At 42.8% G+C, this 13,466-nt stretch overlaps 1 protein-coding gene across 3 annotated transcripts in view; it reads right to left on the bottom strand.

The window, feature by feature from the left end:
• Positions 1-13,466, bottom strand: part of PTDSS1 (phosphatidylserine synthase 1) — a 62,320-nt gene that overhangs the window by 47,573 nt on the left and 1,281 nt on the right. For all 3 annotated transcript variants that reach the window (XM_039253458.1, XM_039253457.1, XM_039253459.1), the window contains exon 2: positions 6,591-6,682. In XM_039253458.1, coding sequence (XP_039109389.1) covers positions 6,591-6,682 — 92 coding nt within the window. The remainder of the gene's footprint in view (positions 1-6,590; positions 6,683-13,466) is intronic.

A 13,466-nucleotide genomic window follows, 5' to 3' on the forward strand; every position in this document is an offset into this window, starting at 1 on the left:
AAGGAGGGGCGGAAAGACTAGACTTTCGTTTTAAAGTTAGGGGACAGGGAGCCTTCTGGGGCCCCTTCAAACCTCAAGGAGATATGGTTAACACTATCTTTGCTCAGAGAAGTCAAATGAGGCCAAAGGACAGACAAAAGGATAAACTCCGGAAAATCAAGACACACTAGTATTTCATTCTTCTCAAAATACCTTAAAGAAGTGCTGAATGGCATTCCTCTTGCAGCCAAGGAATGGAGAAGAGAGGGCTGACTCTGTGAGCTTTCTTCCCAGCAGACCCATGACTTAATCCCACATTTACCTACTGAGAGAGAGGCCCCTGTGGGCCAGGGGCTGGGGGTGCAGATAAGGCTTGCGTAGTTGGGTAGGATGGCGGGCAGGGTGCAAGGGGGAGGAACAGTTCCCGAAGCCCTCAAACACTGGAAAGTACCTCTGAAAGCCACCTGTGGAAAGAACTCTCACAGCCAAACAGGTTTCTAGATATCACTGCACTGACACAGTGATAGCTATAATAACACTCTAAGGATACAGGGGTGGAGGTAAAAGCTCACTTCTACCTGAGCCTCAGTTGCTATAATGAGATGAGGCCACATTTAAAAAGACCTTTTCTGAAGGAACTGATAGAGAATGAGAGGGACGCTGGCAGAAAAGCAGCAGCCTGAGGCAATATCAGATCCTCCTTCCCCGGCCTCACCTCAGGGTCTTTCCCTCCACATGTGTCCCCAAGCCTGAAGGAAGGAACTCGAAAACCCACCCCAGCCACTCACCCTGTTGACGCCCAGAGAAATTCTGTTTTGAGTGTCCACGCCTCTCCCAGATAACTCAGTGATAAAGGCTCAGCCGATGGAAGTAATCCTGTTTCCCTTTTATTCTTTTGGTCACTGAAGATCTATCACATGCCTACTCCTTTGGGCAATATGGATTCCTGTCCTGAGGTCTGCTTGGAGAAACGGCAGGGGGCCCAACTCTAGTCAAAGAGAAGTTGACGACAAGTGTGCTGGAGGATTTCTCGAAAAGGTTTCTTTACTCTTAAAACGATCTACAGAAGAGGTGCCCTCCTCTTCCTCTGGGTGTTGCCCGTGACCGTATGTTCAGCACCCAACAGCTACCTCAGGATCATTAGCGCAGCACCAACATGAAGATGGGAGAGCAGAAGAAGGCAGAGTGCCTGGGTCTTCACATGCTGCAGGGCGGCTGAATTAGCCAACTCTGTAGCCACTGTATCTCACAACTTCCTGTGATGTAGAAAAGTAAACATTCTCTCTATCCTTCAAGCCATTTTGAAACGGGCTTCCTATTACTTGTGGCCAAAAGCATCCCAACTGTTATAAAACCCTATGGAGAAAGTCAAGGGCTTCCTTTCTTATTGAGACTCTACAAAAAGAATCATGCCCCCACCCCCCTTCTTGAAGGAGCTGCCTGATGCTACCACACAGATACTACAGAGGCACTCACGCAAATGAGACATATGGACGGCATCAAATTCAGGCCTGCAGTCAAACATGCAGGGCAGCCTCTGCTAGGTCAAGGATAAATGCATCCGAAGTTGCCAAAGCAGAGCCATTCTGGGAATGCCATCCACTGCAGGCACTGCCCCAAAACTGCCTTTCAAGGAGAAGGCTAACGTTGGGCTCGGTTTCTCCCATTCATTTTCATTACTTAATCTGACAATTCATGCCAAGGGGGAGGAGAATGGAAAATAAGGTGACTGGTCTGGAGAACAAGAGGAGTGTGTGTGAACTCCCCTCAGGAAGTGGCCACCCGGCATCGTGGCTCCTAGGAAGGCCTGAGGTCTGAGTGGCCACATGGCCTGGGACCATCCTTTCCCAGTGGCCCTGTAGTTCCCTCATCATCAACACCAGCACCCCCTAAAGCCAGCCCTCATTTAAAAATATTCAACAATAACATTCTTTAAGGTAGAAAACTTACAGTTTCACTAATCTTTTAGAAAGTGTGGATAAGTGAATCTTTAGAACACAAGTCAGACACAAAACATGTTTGCTTTGTACACAGGCTTCAAGAGAAGCCCTCTAAAAACATGCTACCCTAGCTCCTAATCCTTCTTACATAGATTATTAAACTGCCATTGCCTCTTTCTATATGCATCTAAAACCTTCTTTTACGGTATGATCTGCCTATATGTTCTGTAGGCACACACAGGAGCGGCAGGGGAAGTTATCAATAAGGCAGGGAGAGATGAGGAAAAAGAAAAAGCAGGAAGGTTCCAATTGATCTGCCAACACCCTCTGGTCACATGACCTCTGGGCAACACAGGAACATGGACACCACCACCAACCAACTCCACAGGATCCAAAGCCACTAGGTGAAGACCAACTAAGACCCTAAGGCTCTTCTTCCCAGGAAAAAGTAAAGCCAGACACTAAAAGAGAGGAACAGAAGTAAAAGGAGACAAAGCCACATAGGAAGAGAGAGATAAAAACACATCCCAGTGGACCTAACAGGGAGAAATGACCAGAACAACAGACACTAAAGAAAAACACAGGAGCTGAGGCCCTACTAGTGGGCTGACATCAAGTGGCTGGGTGACCTTTCGTGGATGAATGCGTTTCAGCTTTCACAGCTGTGAACTGGGTAGACTGGACAAGTTGAGCCTCATGGTCCTCCCCACTTTGTGTGTATCACGAAGCCCACAAGCCGGGAGAAGAAAAGCACAAAACAAACTTCACTTTTATCTTCCCAGAGGGAGAACAATAGCACGGTCCCACAGTGAGAGACTGAGTAAACGAAATGGGCTTTGGAGATGAGAAGACTTCATTAGGGAACAGAAAAAAAATGGCAGAAATCATATAAAATGTTACACGCAATAGACTTAATCTCCCAATCTTCAGGGCCTTTGGTGCCTGACAAAAACCACCTGCTAATGAAGCCCCAAATTCAGTTCTTGCTGAAGCCTCGTTGAAGGAATATTTATAAAGTCCTGGTTATCAAGAGACTAATCTTTGAGAATCCTCAGACTTCCAAAACGGTACTGGATTCAGAAAAAGTAAGTTTAAAAGAAAAAAAAAACAACAAAGGCAGAAAAGAAACCTTCAAAGCTATGAAGAAGTTACAGCTGAGAACTAAGTAACTATGAACACACAGCTAAGAAAAGCTGAAGACTTGAAGAACAGACCTGACACCTTGGGACTGTCAGTTCCCTGAGCACCTATCATGCCTTGACTGGTATTAAAAAAGTAGCAGGACAGGGAAAGAGTAGATAAGAAAGAAATAAGAATAAAGGGTACAGAACAAAACTGGTCATGACACTGACTAATGATGTAGAAGCAAGCAGCGGGCCCTTACAGGATAGGAGAGGTAGAATGGCTAAGGGGAGGAGAGGCAGTCACTCTTACCTGAACTGTCACCTACACACCCTCCTTTGGGGCTCACCATCTCCTTGCTTTGGACTGTGTTCTCATGCCACCTATGTATGAAAAGGCGGGGTTCCAGAGCTCAGGGAGACCATCCACAGACCTCGGTGGTTCATGTATGTAAAACACGTTATGCTGCAAGTGATCACTTAGCTACCCTACAACACAGGACCTTGAAAGAAGGGATAGGCTGCATGATGTCCAAGTTCTCCTCTAAACCAAAAATTCTGAGGTTTCGGGTGTTTGAAGAGGGACAGAAAAGAAAGCTGGCAAGTAGCCAAAAAGCTGTTTGATATCGGGGACTCTTCCTAGACAATTCTATAGTAAGGTTAATACCCCTTCATTCCATGGCCCAGCCAATATCATGGACATCTTATTGTCATACTCCAAAAATTGTGCATTACCAGAACTCTCAATCGTCATGGAAAGGCCAAACTTTGTCATATCTGCATAGGGTATATAGGTAGTTACAGACTCCCCAGACTCTTGCCAAAATTCATTATGTTTTAATCTGAACCCCTAAAGTGAAGATTTCTGTTGGACTCCTGGATCCTATAGGACCAGAGCATAGCCGACTTGGCTGTGAACATTCGTTATTTTTTAAGACACAGGAAGAAGGACCTCAAAGGTAACTGGGAGATTATCGGCTGTCACTTCCACCACAGGCCTCAGAGTGCATGGGCCACTGGGAGGTGGGGAAAATATCTCCACCTTGGTTTCTAAAGACCAACACCCAGCAGACCCATGGGGGCAGGCTAGACCCCTGCTGGGCAGAGGTATGGAAGAAACTGTTATTACCCCAGTAGGTCTGGAAGGCAGAGCCTTGATCCAAAGAGGATTGATTCTTCTTCTTTTTTAAAATAAACTCTATTCCCAAAATGGGGCTAGAACTCACAACACAGAGAACAAGAGTCACATGCTCTACCAACCTGAACCAGCCAGGTGATCCCAGGACTGATGATTCTTGAGCTTTAAAATCTCACAGAGTTTGCCTTCCTGACTTTGAACTTGCTTGGAACTTGTCACCCTTACTTCCTTCCTATTTCTCCCTTTTGGAATGGGTGTCTACCCTGTGCCTGTCCCTCTGCTGTATTTTGTAAGCATGTGCTTGGTTTCACAGGTTTACAGCTGGAGGGGAATTCTGCCACAAGATGAATCTTATGCTGTTCAAGCCATCCGGTCTAGAGCATTCTGTTACAGCAGCCTGCACTGACTGAGACAGCAGGTTTCCATATCGTGAAAGGTTTCCACTAAAAATAAAATTTAATCTAGAAGCTCGAGTGGTTGGAGAGTTAAACTCAGCTGTCAAATAACTTAGTTATCAAAAACAATTCATTCTCTGAAGGATTCAGTCATGGCTTTACTGGTTGGATTATTATGTTATCAGCAAAAATCACAGTGTTACGTAAGATTAAGCAAACATACAGAACAAAATCCCATTGCCACCATCTTGGAAAGACTTTGGCTTTGCCATGTGTGATAGTGTGGATTATAATAAGAAATATATATTTGGTCTTTTGCCCTTATCTGGCACAGGGCTCCTAAAACCCTTGGAATCTTCTAAGTGATGAGAGTGATGAATGTTTCTTGCTGCGTTAATGAGAACTTAACCTAAAGATAAGGCTGGCTGCCAGTGGAGCCAGCCATGGGATTAGAGGGTTGGAACTTTCAGTCCCACCCCCAGACCTCCAGGGAAGGGTGAGAGGCTAGAGATTGAGTTCAATTCGCAATGGCCAATGATTCAATCAACATGCCTATGTAAATTAGGCCTCCATAAAAACCCAAAAGGATGGGATCTGGGGAGCTTCTGGGTTGGCGAACACTTTTCTAATGCCAGAAGAGTGGCACACCTAGAAAGGGCATGGACGCTCCTCGCCCATTCCCACAAGTCTTCTCCAATGATCTGGCTGTTGATAAGTATCCTTTGTAATAAACTGGTACTGTAATCTAGTGAGTAAGCTTATTTCTTGAATCCTGTGAGCCGCTCTAGCAAATTAACTGAACATAAGGAGGGGTCATGGGGACTTTTGATTTGTAACCATTTGGTCAGAACCACCGGTGACAATCTAGACTTGCAATTGGCATCTGAAGTGGGGGCAGTCTTGTGAGACTGAGCCCTTAACCTGTGGGATCTGATGCTAACTCTGGGTAGACAGTGTCTGAACTGAGTTGAACTGTAGGGCTGCCAGCTGGTGTCCGAAAAGGCTTACTGATGGGGGAACACCCTTCCCCCCAGGCCTGCTGCTATCCCCCAACACACATATAGTGGAATTGACATTAGGACCTTATTACCATGGTACATTTCCAAGCAAAAATGAGTAGCATTCACAATGAGTTTCTTATATTATACATTGCATTCTACTGAAGAGACAGGAAGATAGAGAAGAAACATTCCCTAAAGTATGACGTTTGAATATGGCCCATGGGACATAATTCATAGGTAAGGCTGAATAATTTCAAAATATCTAAAGTGTAAAAGAAATGGGATATAAAAAGGAAGCATTTAGAAATGGTTACAGAAAATGAGTAAGCATATTCCAGGGAGAAGGTACTGAAGAGAAATAAGAAAAAATAAAGCAAGGGACAATTCAGAGGAAAGGGATGCATCTTAAGTATGTCAGATATTTTTTTTAAATAAAGACTTCGTCTCACTCTATAATCATGATGGGAGATAAAATTCACAGTAATAATGGACTTTTTTAAAGCTGATGCTGAAAATTCATATCCCAAATGCATGATCAGCAAAGTTTACTGTGATAAAAGATCACTTGGGACAACACATTATTTAAGTAACACTCATCACAGCACCGACCATGTCCTTAGCAAATAGGACTAAATAATAATTGCATATTTTATGACTCAGCCGATATATCAAAAATAGCAACAAAAACAAGAGCAGACACTTTTTGAGAGCTAACAATCTGTCAGTCACTATTCAGAGAATATAACACGCTTTAATTTAATTAACCCTTTCAACAGTACCTACCTGTTATTACCATTGTACAAAAGAGAAACTCAAGCACTCATGAAAATGCTAGGGGCCTTCCCCAGGACTATAGAGCCAGCAAGTGGCAGAAGGGACAGTCTGCCTCTAGGGCCTGTGACCTAACCACTGCAGGTTAATTTTTTACTCCACGTTCTGGTTTTATCTTCTAGGTGGCATGCATCTCAAAAACACCAAAAGGACACCATGCAGCACAGGAGAAAGACATCACTTACCATTGGGAAAAGCTAACACACTGATGATGAGAAAGAAGAAAACAACAGAAAGGATACCCCTCCAGATGTTGTCTTCTGGGACAGAGTCATCCCTGAAAACAGAAAAGAGAACACTGAGTATTCATTTTCAGGTTTAAACAGTCAACCCAGAAGACATAAGAGCTTTATGGTGATCTTTTCCCATGATCTTTCCCCTATGCCAAGCTGCCTCCTAAAAAAATTATCTGTCATCCTAAATCAATATGTTGCCAAACTGCCCTACATTAAAGCAGTTTCAATTTATACTACTATTGGTAATATGAGAGACTGCCTGTTTATGTTTTTCTTCATATCCTCTCCAGCTCAGTCATTCAATTTTACCTTTGTCCATACGTTCATAAAGAATGGTCTTTCAGTGTTGTTTCACTTGGTCCACCTCTTAACCATGAGTAAGACTGAACACCTTTTCACTTGCCTGAGAGCCTCTGGATTTCTCACTCTGAACTGCCTCTTCATATCCTTTGCCCATTTTTCTACTTGTTTTTCTTTGTCCATTTGTTGTTCTTTCTCTTAATTGATTTTGGACAGAGTGCTTTGTGTATTAGGGAAGTTAACTCTTTGCCTTGATGTAAGGACTAAGTTTATCATTTTTTCTTTACTGACTCTTTGTTGTGCAGATTGACCAGTTTTTTTTCCTTCATGCTTTCTGGGATGTATCATAGTTCAGAAAGGTCTTCCCTACTCTGAGATTGTTGTGTTTTGGTTTTGATTTTTTGATTCGCCCGTTGTTGCTTCCAGAATTTTTTTGCATTTTTGTTTGTTTCCAGTTTTTTCTTCCATGAATGTCTAGAGTATATTTTGGTATAAAGTATGAGTTACAGTTCACCTTTTCCCAGGCAATAGATACTCATTTCAGCCTTGTTTTTATTTTATCTGTAACTTACAAATGTCTGTTCTGTCAAACTCTCTTATGCCATCTTAGTACATCTAACATGATGAGTCAGATAGACAGCAGGGTTGTTAGATAAACTGAAAATGTACACTACAGGAAGATCAGACTTCTGTGATCAATGACTGGAGGGTAAGCAGGTGATCTTCAGAAGGAATGTGAGCCCCATCTGAGCTCAGCTTCACATGCAGCTTCTTGAGAGTGGAGAGGGTGTTCCCAGGGCACCTAGAACAGTCCCTTATAAGAGGTGGGTACACAGAAAGAACTGAATGCATGACTGATGAGGCTTTTTGCCAACCCCACCCCCCACCCCACCCCCCACCCCAGTCAACTCTCCGTGCCATGACAACCTTGTCCAAAGCCCTGACTTCTTCCCAAGGTCTGCTGCAGCCAACAACGACAAATGTCTCAATCTCTGGTGCTCTGAACTTTCCAAAGAACTTCCGCAGCTGTCATTTTCTTTTAACTGCTTCATGGTTGTGTGGGGGACTATTATCTTTACTTGAAGGATGAGGAAGATAAAGCTCTTTTTTTATCTTGCCCACAGTTACACACGAATAGGAGGCAGAGTGGAAGTGGGAGCCAGGGCTCTGGAATGCTGGCTCTAGGTCAAGATTGCTACATTTACCAAAATGATACAAACAGACAAGCTGGAGGGAGGGGGGCAAAGTCCTTTTCCCTCTGCCAAATTTAGGAGGTGCTCCGGGGGGGGGGAGGGGGGGGCGGGTAGTAAAAATACTGAATGGGCAGATTTTAATAAAATTGTAATTTAAGCTCCAGAGGGCACAGGTCCCACCTCATTCCTCTGAGGTACCTCCCATGCCCAGCACAATGCTTGGCACACAGCAGACATTCTCAATACACTGGGTGCCAGAATGAAAGAGATGCTATGGCTGAGTGGGTCCAGAGACTCAGGTCATATAGGAGTGAAGCACAGCCTGAGGCCATGGAGTCCACTAACAGTGACTTTCCTGTCCCAGTGCTGAATGGCCACAAATTCAAACACCATCAACTCCTTCTGTCGGATGCTGTTTCTACCCAGAGAGGAGAGAATGTCCTAAAAGCAGGAAAGGTGTAAGACAAGCCCTGAACTAAGAAAAAGTTTGCACTCAGAAAAAGTTCTGGACTCAGATTGTTAGTTTAACATCTGACTATAGGCAGTGGGCGAGGAAGACTTCAGGAAAGTGAAACAAACTCCATGTAGTCATAGACCATCTAGACAAGGCTTCCTCCCTGGGGCCAGGCAGACAAGAAACCCTTTACCATGACTCCTAAGGCTGCTAAGTGGGTTGTCCTCCCTCCCCACATCCTCTCCTTCCCTTCTCTTTAATAGGAGCCTTGAAATTGAGACACACAGGTAGGGTCATGTTTATAAGGCTGGTCACTGTTAAGGATCCTCTCTCCTAATGGAAAACTTAGTCCCAGGTTACATGGTGGATCGATGTTAACTAGCTTTGGTATTACGTTTAAAGACTATATTCATTTTATTTTACAGCAAGTTATAATCCCTGCCAAGAATTATAACTTAGATAGCAACTAAAGGAGAAGAGTGATTTTTTTTTTAAGTTCTTATTGGATAAATGATTTCTTGCATTTTATTCATTTAGCATTTTCTGGGTGTGTATCTTGGGATGATTAACATATTTGGGCTCAAGAAACGATGCTGTAACAGTTATTACAACACCCATAAGAGACACACAATAATAAAAGGTGTCTGGAAGTGTATGAACATGTCTTCCTGGGCTTCCTGAAGCAATCAAGAAAGGGGCTCAGGAAGGAGCCCAGGACGCCATGGGCTCGTGGACAGACGGAAGGTGCCAGGAAGTGCACTTCACTGGGAAAGAGCTGCCAGCCTGGCCCAAGGTGTGGGGCCGGGGAGCCATCCGGGCCTGCTGTGTGCCCTGCGTGCAGGTGTCATAGGAGGCAAGGCTGGAGAGGCAGAGCTACTTCATGATGGAAGACCTGGGTCCAGCCAGCAATTCCTATAGGTGATGGGGATGCAGTGACAGACTGTAAGCAGGGGACAGATGGGGTCACAACTTTGTCTTAGAAGGTCATGAGGGCAGCAGTGTGGAGGGTGAGTGGGAGGGAGATGGAGTAAAAGTCTGGGGGCATTCTGTCTCAAAGGATAAGGGGACTGTTGAGCCACAGCCTGGGCTTGGGAGGGAGAACAGCCCTGAAAGTGTGAAGGCCTTGTGAGACCTGGTGAAGATAAACCAGGTCTACTCCAGGTGAGCAGAGACCTGAACTATTGAATTGCTGAACTGAATTAAACAGGATGACAGAGCCGAAGGTTCAGGAAGCAGTCCTGGCTGACTGGACAACGTCTGGTTTCTGGATTCAAGGAGACTGAAAACCTGCTAACTTCGCTAGAGAAATCTGAGGCTACAGGGATTATATCACAAAACTAACTGTATTACACTTGGTAATAGAATTATAGCTCAAATGCTAACCACCAGGTATCAATTCCTAGGCATGGAATCTCTCTGAGGTAAGGCAGCATCTAAACCAAATGAATATCCGAAGTCACCCAGGAACCTACCTCCTACAGAAGACCCCACACAAATATAGGATACATTTTCCCCTCCAAGAACTTTATAATCTTATTAGGAACCTAAAACAGTAGACATAAATACAAGAAAGGATATAGCAGATGCTTACTTAGATCCATCACAAAATAGGATTCAAATAGGAAGTGGGAAAGAGAAACGTTAAGATCACTGTTAAGTGGACCTCTTCAGAGGGCTCTGTTCACCTCCAGGGTTGCTTGAGCCCCAGCACACAGCCGCTGTGGACCATCACTTAATAGAGCCGGTGTCAGGAACAAGGACATCCAGGCCTTCCGTTAATGGGAAAGAAAGAACACGATGTACGTAAAGGAAACAGAACCAAGACAACTGAATCAACAGTGTCAAGAGACGTTTTCTAATGGGATTTATGTGGTCTACAAGGGACAGAATAGGGAAAGCTAGCAGATATCCACGAGAGAGGCTGACAAAGAAGGCAGAACTACGGCTTGGAGCTCCAAGTCCACTGAAGGCAAACGAGAATAAAACCATTATCAACAAGTAAATAAGAACACATAAATCAAAAGTCTGTCCACTTCCCTGCCCTCACCTGTGCCCTCCGTCTCTTATCAAGAAGAAAGCTAGCACAGACAGACTAAGCGGCACTTGGGTACAGCAAGCTGTGGGAGGGCCATCTCCTCTGTGTAAGGGGCGATTGGACACGGCTGTGACACAAGCGCTCCTGGACAGGTGGATTCCGCTGTTTCATTCCCAAGTGCCTCTTAAGGAGGGAGTGGGCTGCTATGAGTGTGTTAGTAGATTTGGGTGTTTTCAAACCTAACGTTTGAGTTTTTGAAACTGAAGCCGTTCACTATTTCCAAGTTCGCCAGTCTCTGAAAAGCAGAGTAAATATGAGGCACCTTAGTAATTATACTCTGAGCTCAAGGCAAAAGTTCTCTTTGCCCCATTTTGGCTGAACAAACTTCCAAAACACATGCCAAAGCATTTATCTTATAAAAATACTTATCCTAAAATGTGGCGAAATGAGCTTAGGGAGAATGATTCAATAGTATCTGGCTTCATTTTTAATGAAGGTGAAAGAGACAGGAGATTTAAACACTACGATTTAAGAGTGAGTTGACCTAGTTGCTATTTAACAAAAGAACTACTTGACAAATCCAAACCTGTCTCTGACTTCTGTGCGTGATATCTAATTCTTCACGATCCTAAATTCTTGCTATGTGTCAGCAGCATGTGACCTGACCCAGGTACTGTTTCTCACAGACTGGTACTGTGGCACCTTGAAATTATTCTATGTCCTGTCCTCTAAGATCACTGGTCTTTGAAAAACAAACGTTAAGGCACAGTTTTAAAGTTTTACAGAAAGAATTGCACTGAACAGTCACCCAACTAAAAATCCTGTTGTAAAGTATGTACAAGGTACTGGAGACAATCATTATAAAAGAGTACAGAATGAATAATTTTCATTTAAGAAGTAATTACTTTCCATCTTTATGGAGAAAGATAGAGCGATCACCGTAATGTCCCAGTATAAAGGGTCACAAATCATTACAAAAAATGAGTAAGAGCTAGTAAGTACCAACTACCTTAATGGTGCTTATGATTTTATATAAGGTGAAACTTGTTATTAATGAGTTCTTCAATATACAGTTTCTTCTTATGAAATTACTCAAAGAAATAAAATGATTTTTGGAAAAGACCGTATTCTGAGGTTCAGACTATGCCTTTTCCATTACTTTTGACAAGCTGTTAAAATTCATATTCTTTGCTGTAATTTACTGACTGCCTTGACAGAATATGCTATAAAAGGGAAGTTACAAAAGACTGCGACTTTCTGTATTAGAAAAAAAGGAAGAGAGACCTATTCTTAGGGGACCTAGAATAATAGTAAAGATAAAAGGTGGAAACAAACTGCTCATTCTTACTTTTCATTCAGAATAAAATACCATTAATTACTCTTCTCATTTCCAAAGAAATTCGCGCACTACTTCCAACCCACACAGGAGATGAAGTTAAACCAAACCTAACACTAAACAGGAATGTTACCCAAGAAAAGCAACATCCACTATTCCAATGCCTTCATCCTTTTTCTCAATAATAGAGCATACTTCATCCTCGCTTGAAGGACAGATATAATCTAGAAGGCATTAGCATACAATGAAATGATGTAATAGTAATAGCTAATGTTTACTAAGCACTTACTATTTGTCATGAACTGAGCTAAATGCAGATTACCTAAAACAATGAATTGAACCCTCATGCTAGACAATCCTCTGGAGTATTATTAGACATTTTCATTTTACATATAAATAAGGAAACTATGGCTTAGCAAAATTAAGTGGTCACATAACTATTAAGTGGTAAAATCAGCTGACATGATGAATGAAGTATTTGAAGGGAACCATAAATAGGGACAAGAATGAGTTTTCTCTAAGGCTAGAAATATGTTCTTTGTTGGATACTACGGACATATCTGGTTTTATCCCACTGCAGAGCATTCTCAGACTTTACAATAATAGTAGCTATATCCCTCAATCATGAAGAGTAATTGTTACATATGCCTTATTGCTTTAGGTAGATTTATGTAAACAGATAAGCACAAAATAAGAACCAAGAGTCAAATGGTTTGCAGAGGTAAGAAACATGTGTGATGTGGGAGAGTATTATTAGTTTCAAGAAAATATGAAAAATCACAGTGATTCTTAATGGAGGCACCACTGGCACTTACATGCGTGCATGTGTGTCTATCTTGTATGTGTATGTACACACACAGGCATTTATAGAGGGGGCAATTCATTCTTTGCAGTACAGTGCTGTCCCATGAATCATAACATATTTAGCATCCTTAATCCTCACCCACAAAATACTAGAAGTTCCAATGCTTGTGACCACTCAATATACCTCTGCACATTTTCTGCTGACCTGAACTGAGAATCATTGATTGTCAGACAAAAATGCTAAGAGAATTGACATTAATTGTGCATTGTGTATGAGATACTCTAAGTCCATTCACACATATTCACTGAATGCTCATAAACCCATATGAAGTTAAGTACATATTTTATCCCCATTTTACAAGTGTGGATCAGAGAAAGGTTAAGTAACTCAACCAAGGACACACAGATACTTTTGAAGCCAACAATCTGGCTCCAAAACTATACTTCCCTGGGTTGATCTTTTTTAACCATAACAGCGTGATAGGTATGCCTTTCCTTTCTTTAAAGAGGTTCATTCAGAAAATACAAATCCTTGTTAAGTAGGACCCATGGTGTGCATGTCATTATGAACAAGGGATGGAATGGTTCCCTGGGTTAGGAGTGAGGGGCCGTATATTCAGTGAGGTACAGTTATATGATGTGGGTATCAAGAACTGGGCTCCTCTGCACAAGTATATATTAGAAGACCTTTGACCGTATGGGT

This window comes from Hyaena hyaena, unplaced genomic scaffold, assembly GCF_003009895.1.
Source record: "Hyaena hyaena isolate Hyena2069 unplaced genomic scaffold, ASM300989v1 scaffold_452, whole genome shotgun sequence".
Taxonomy (NCBI): domain Eukaryota; kingdom Metazoa; phylum Chordata; class Mammalia; order Carnivora; family Hyaenidae; genus Hyaena; species Hyaena hyaena.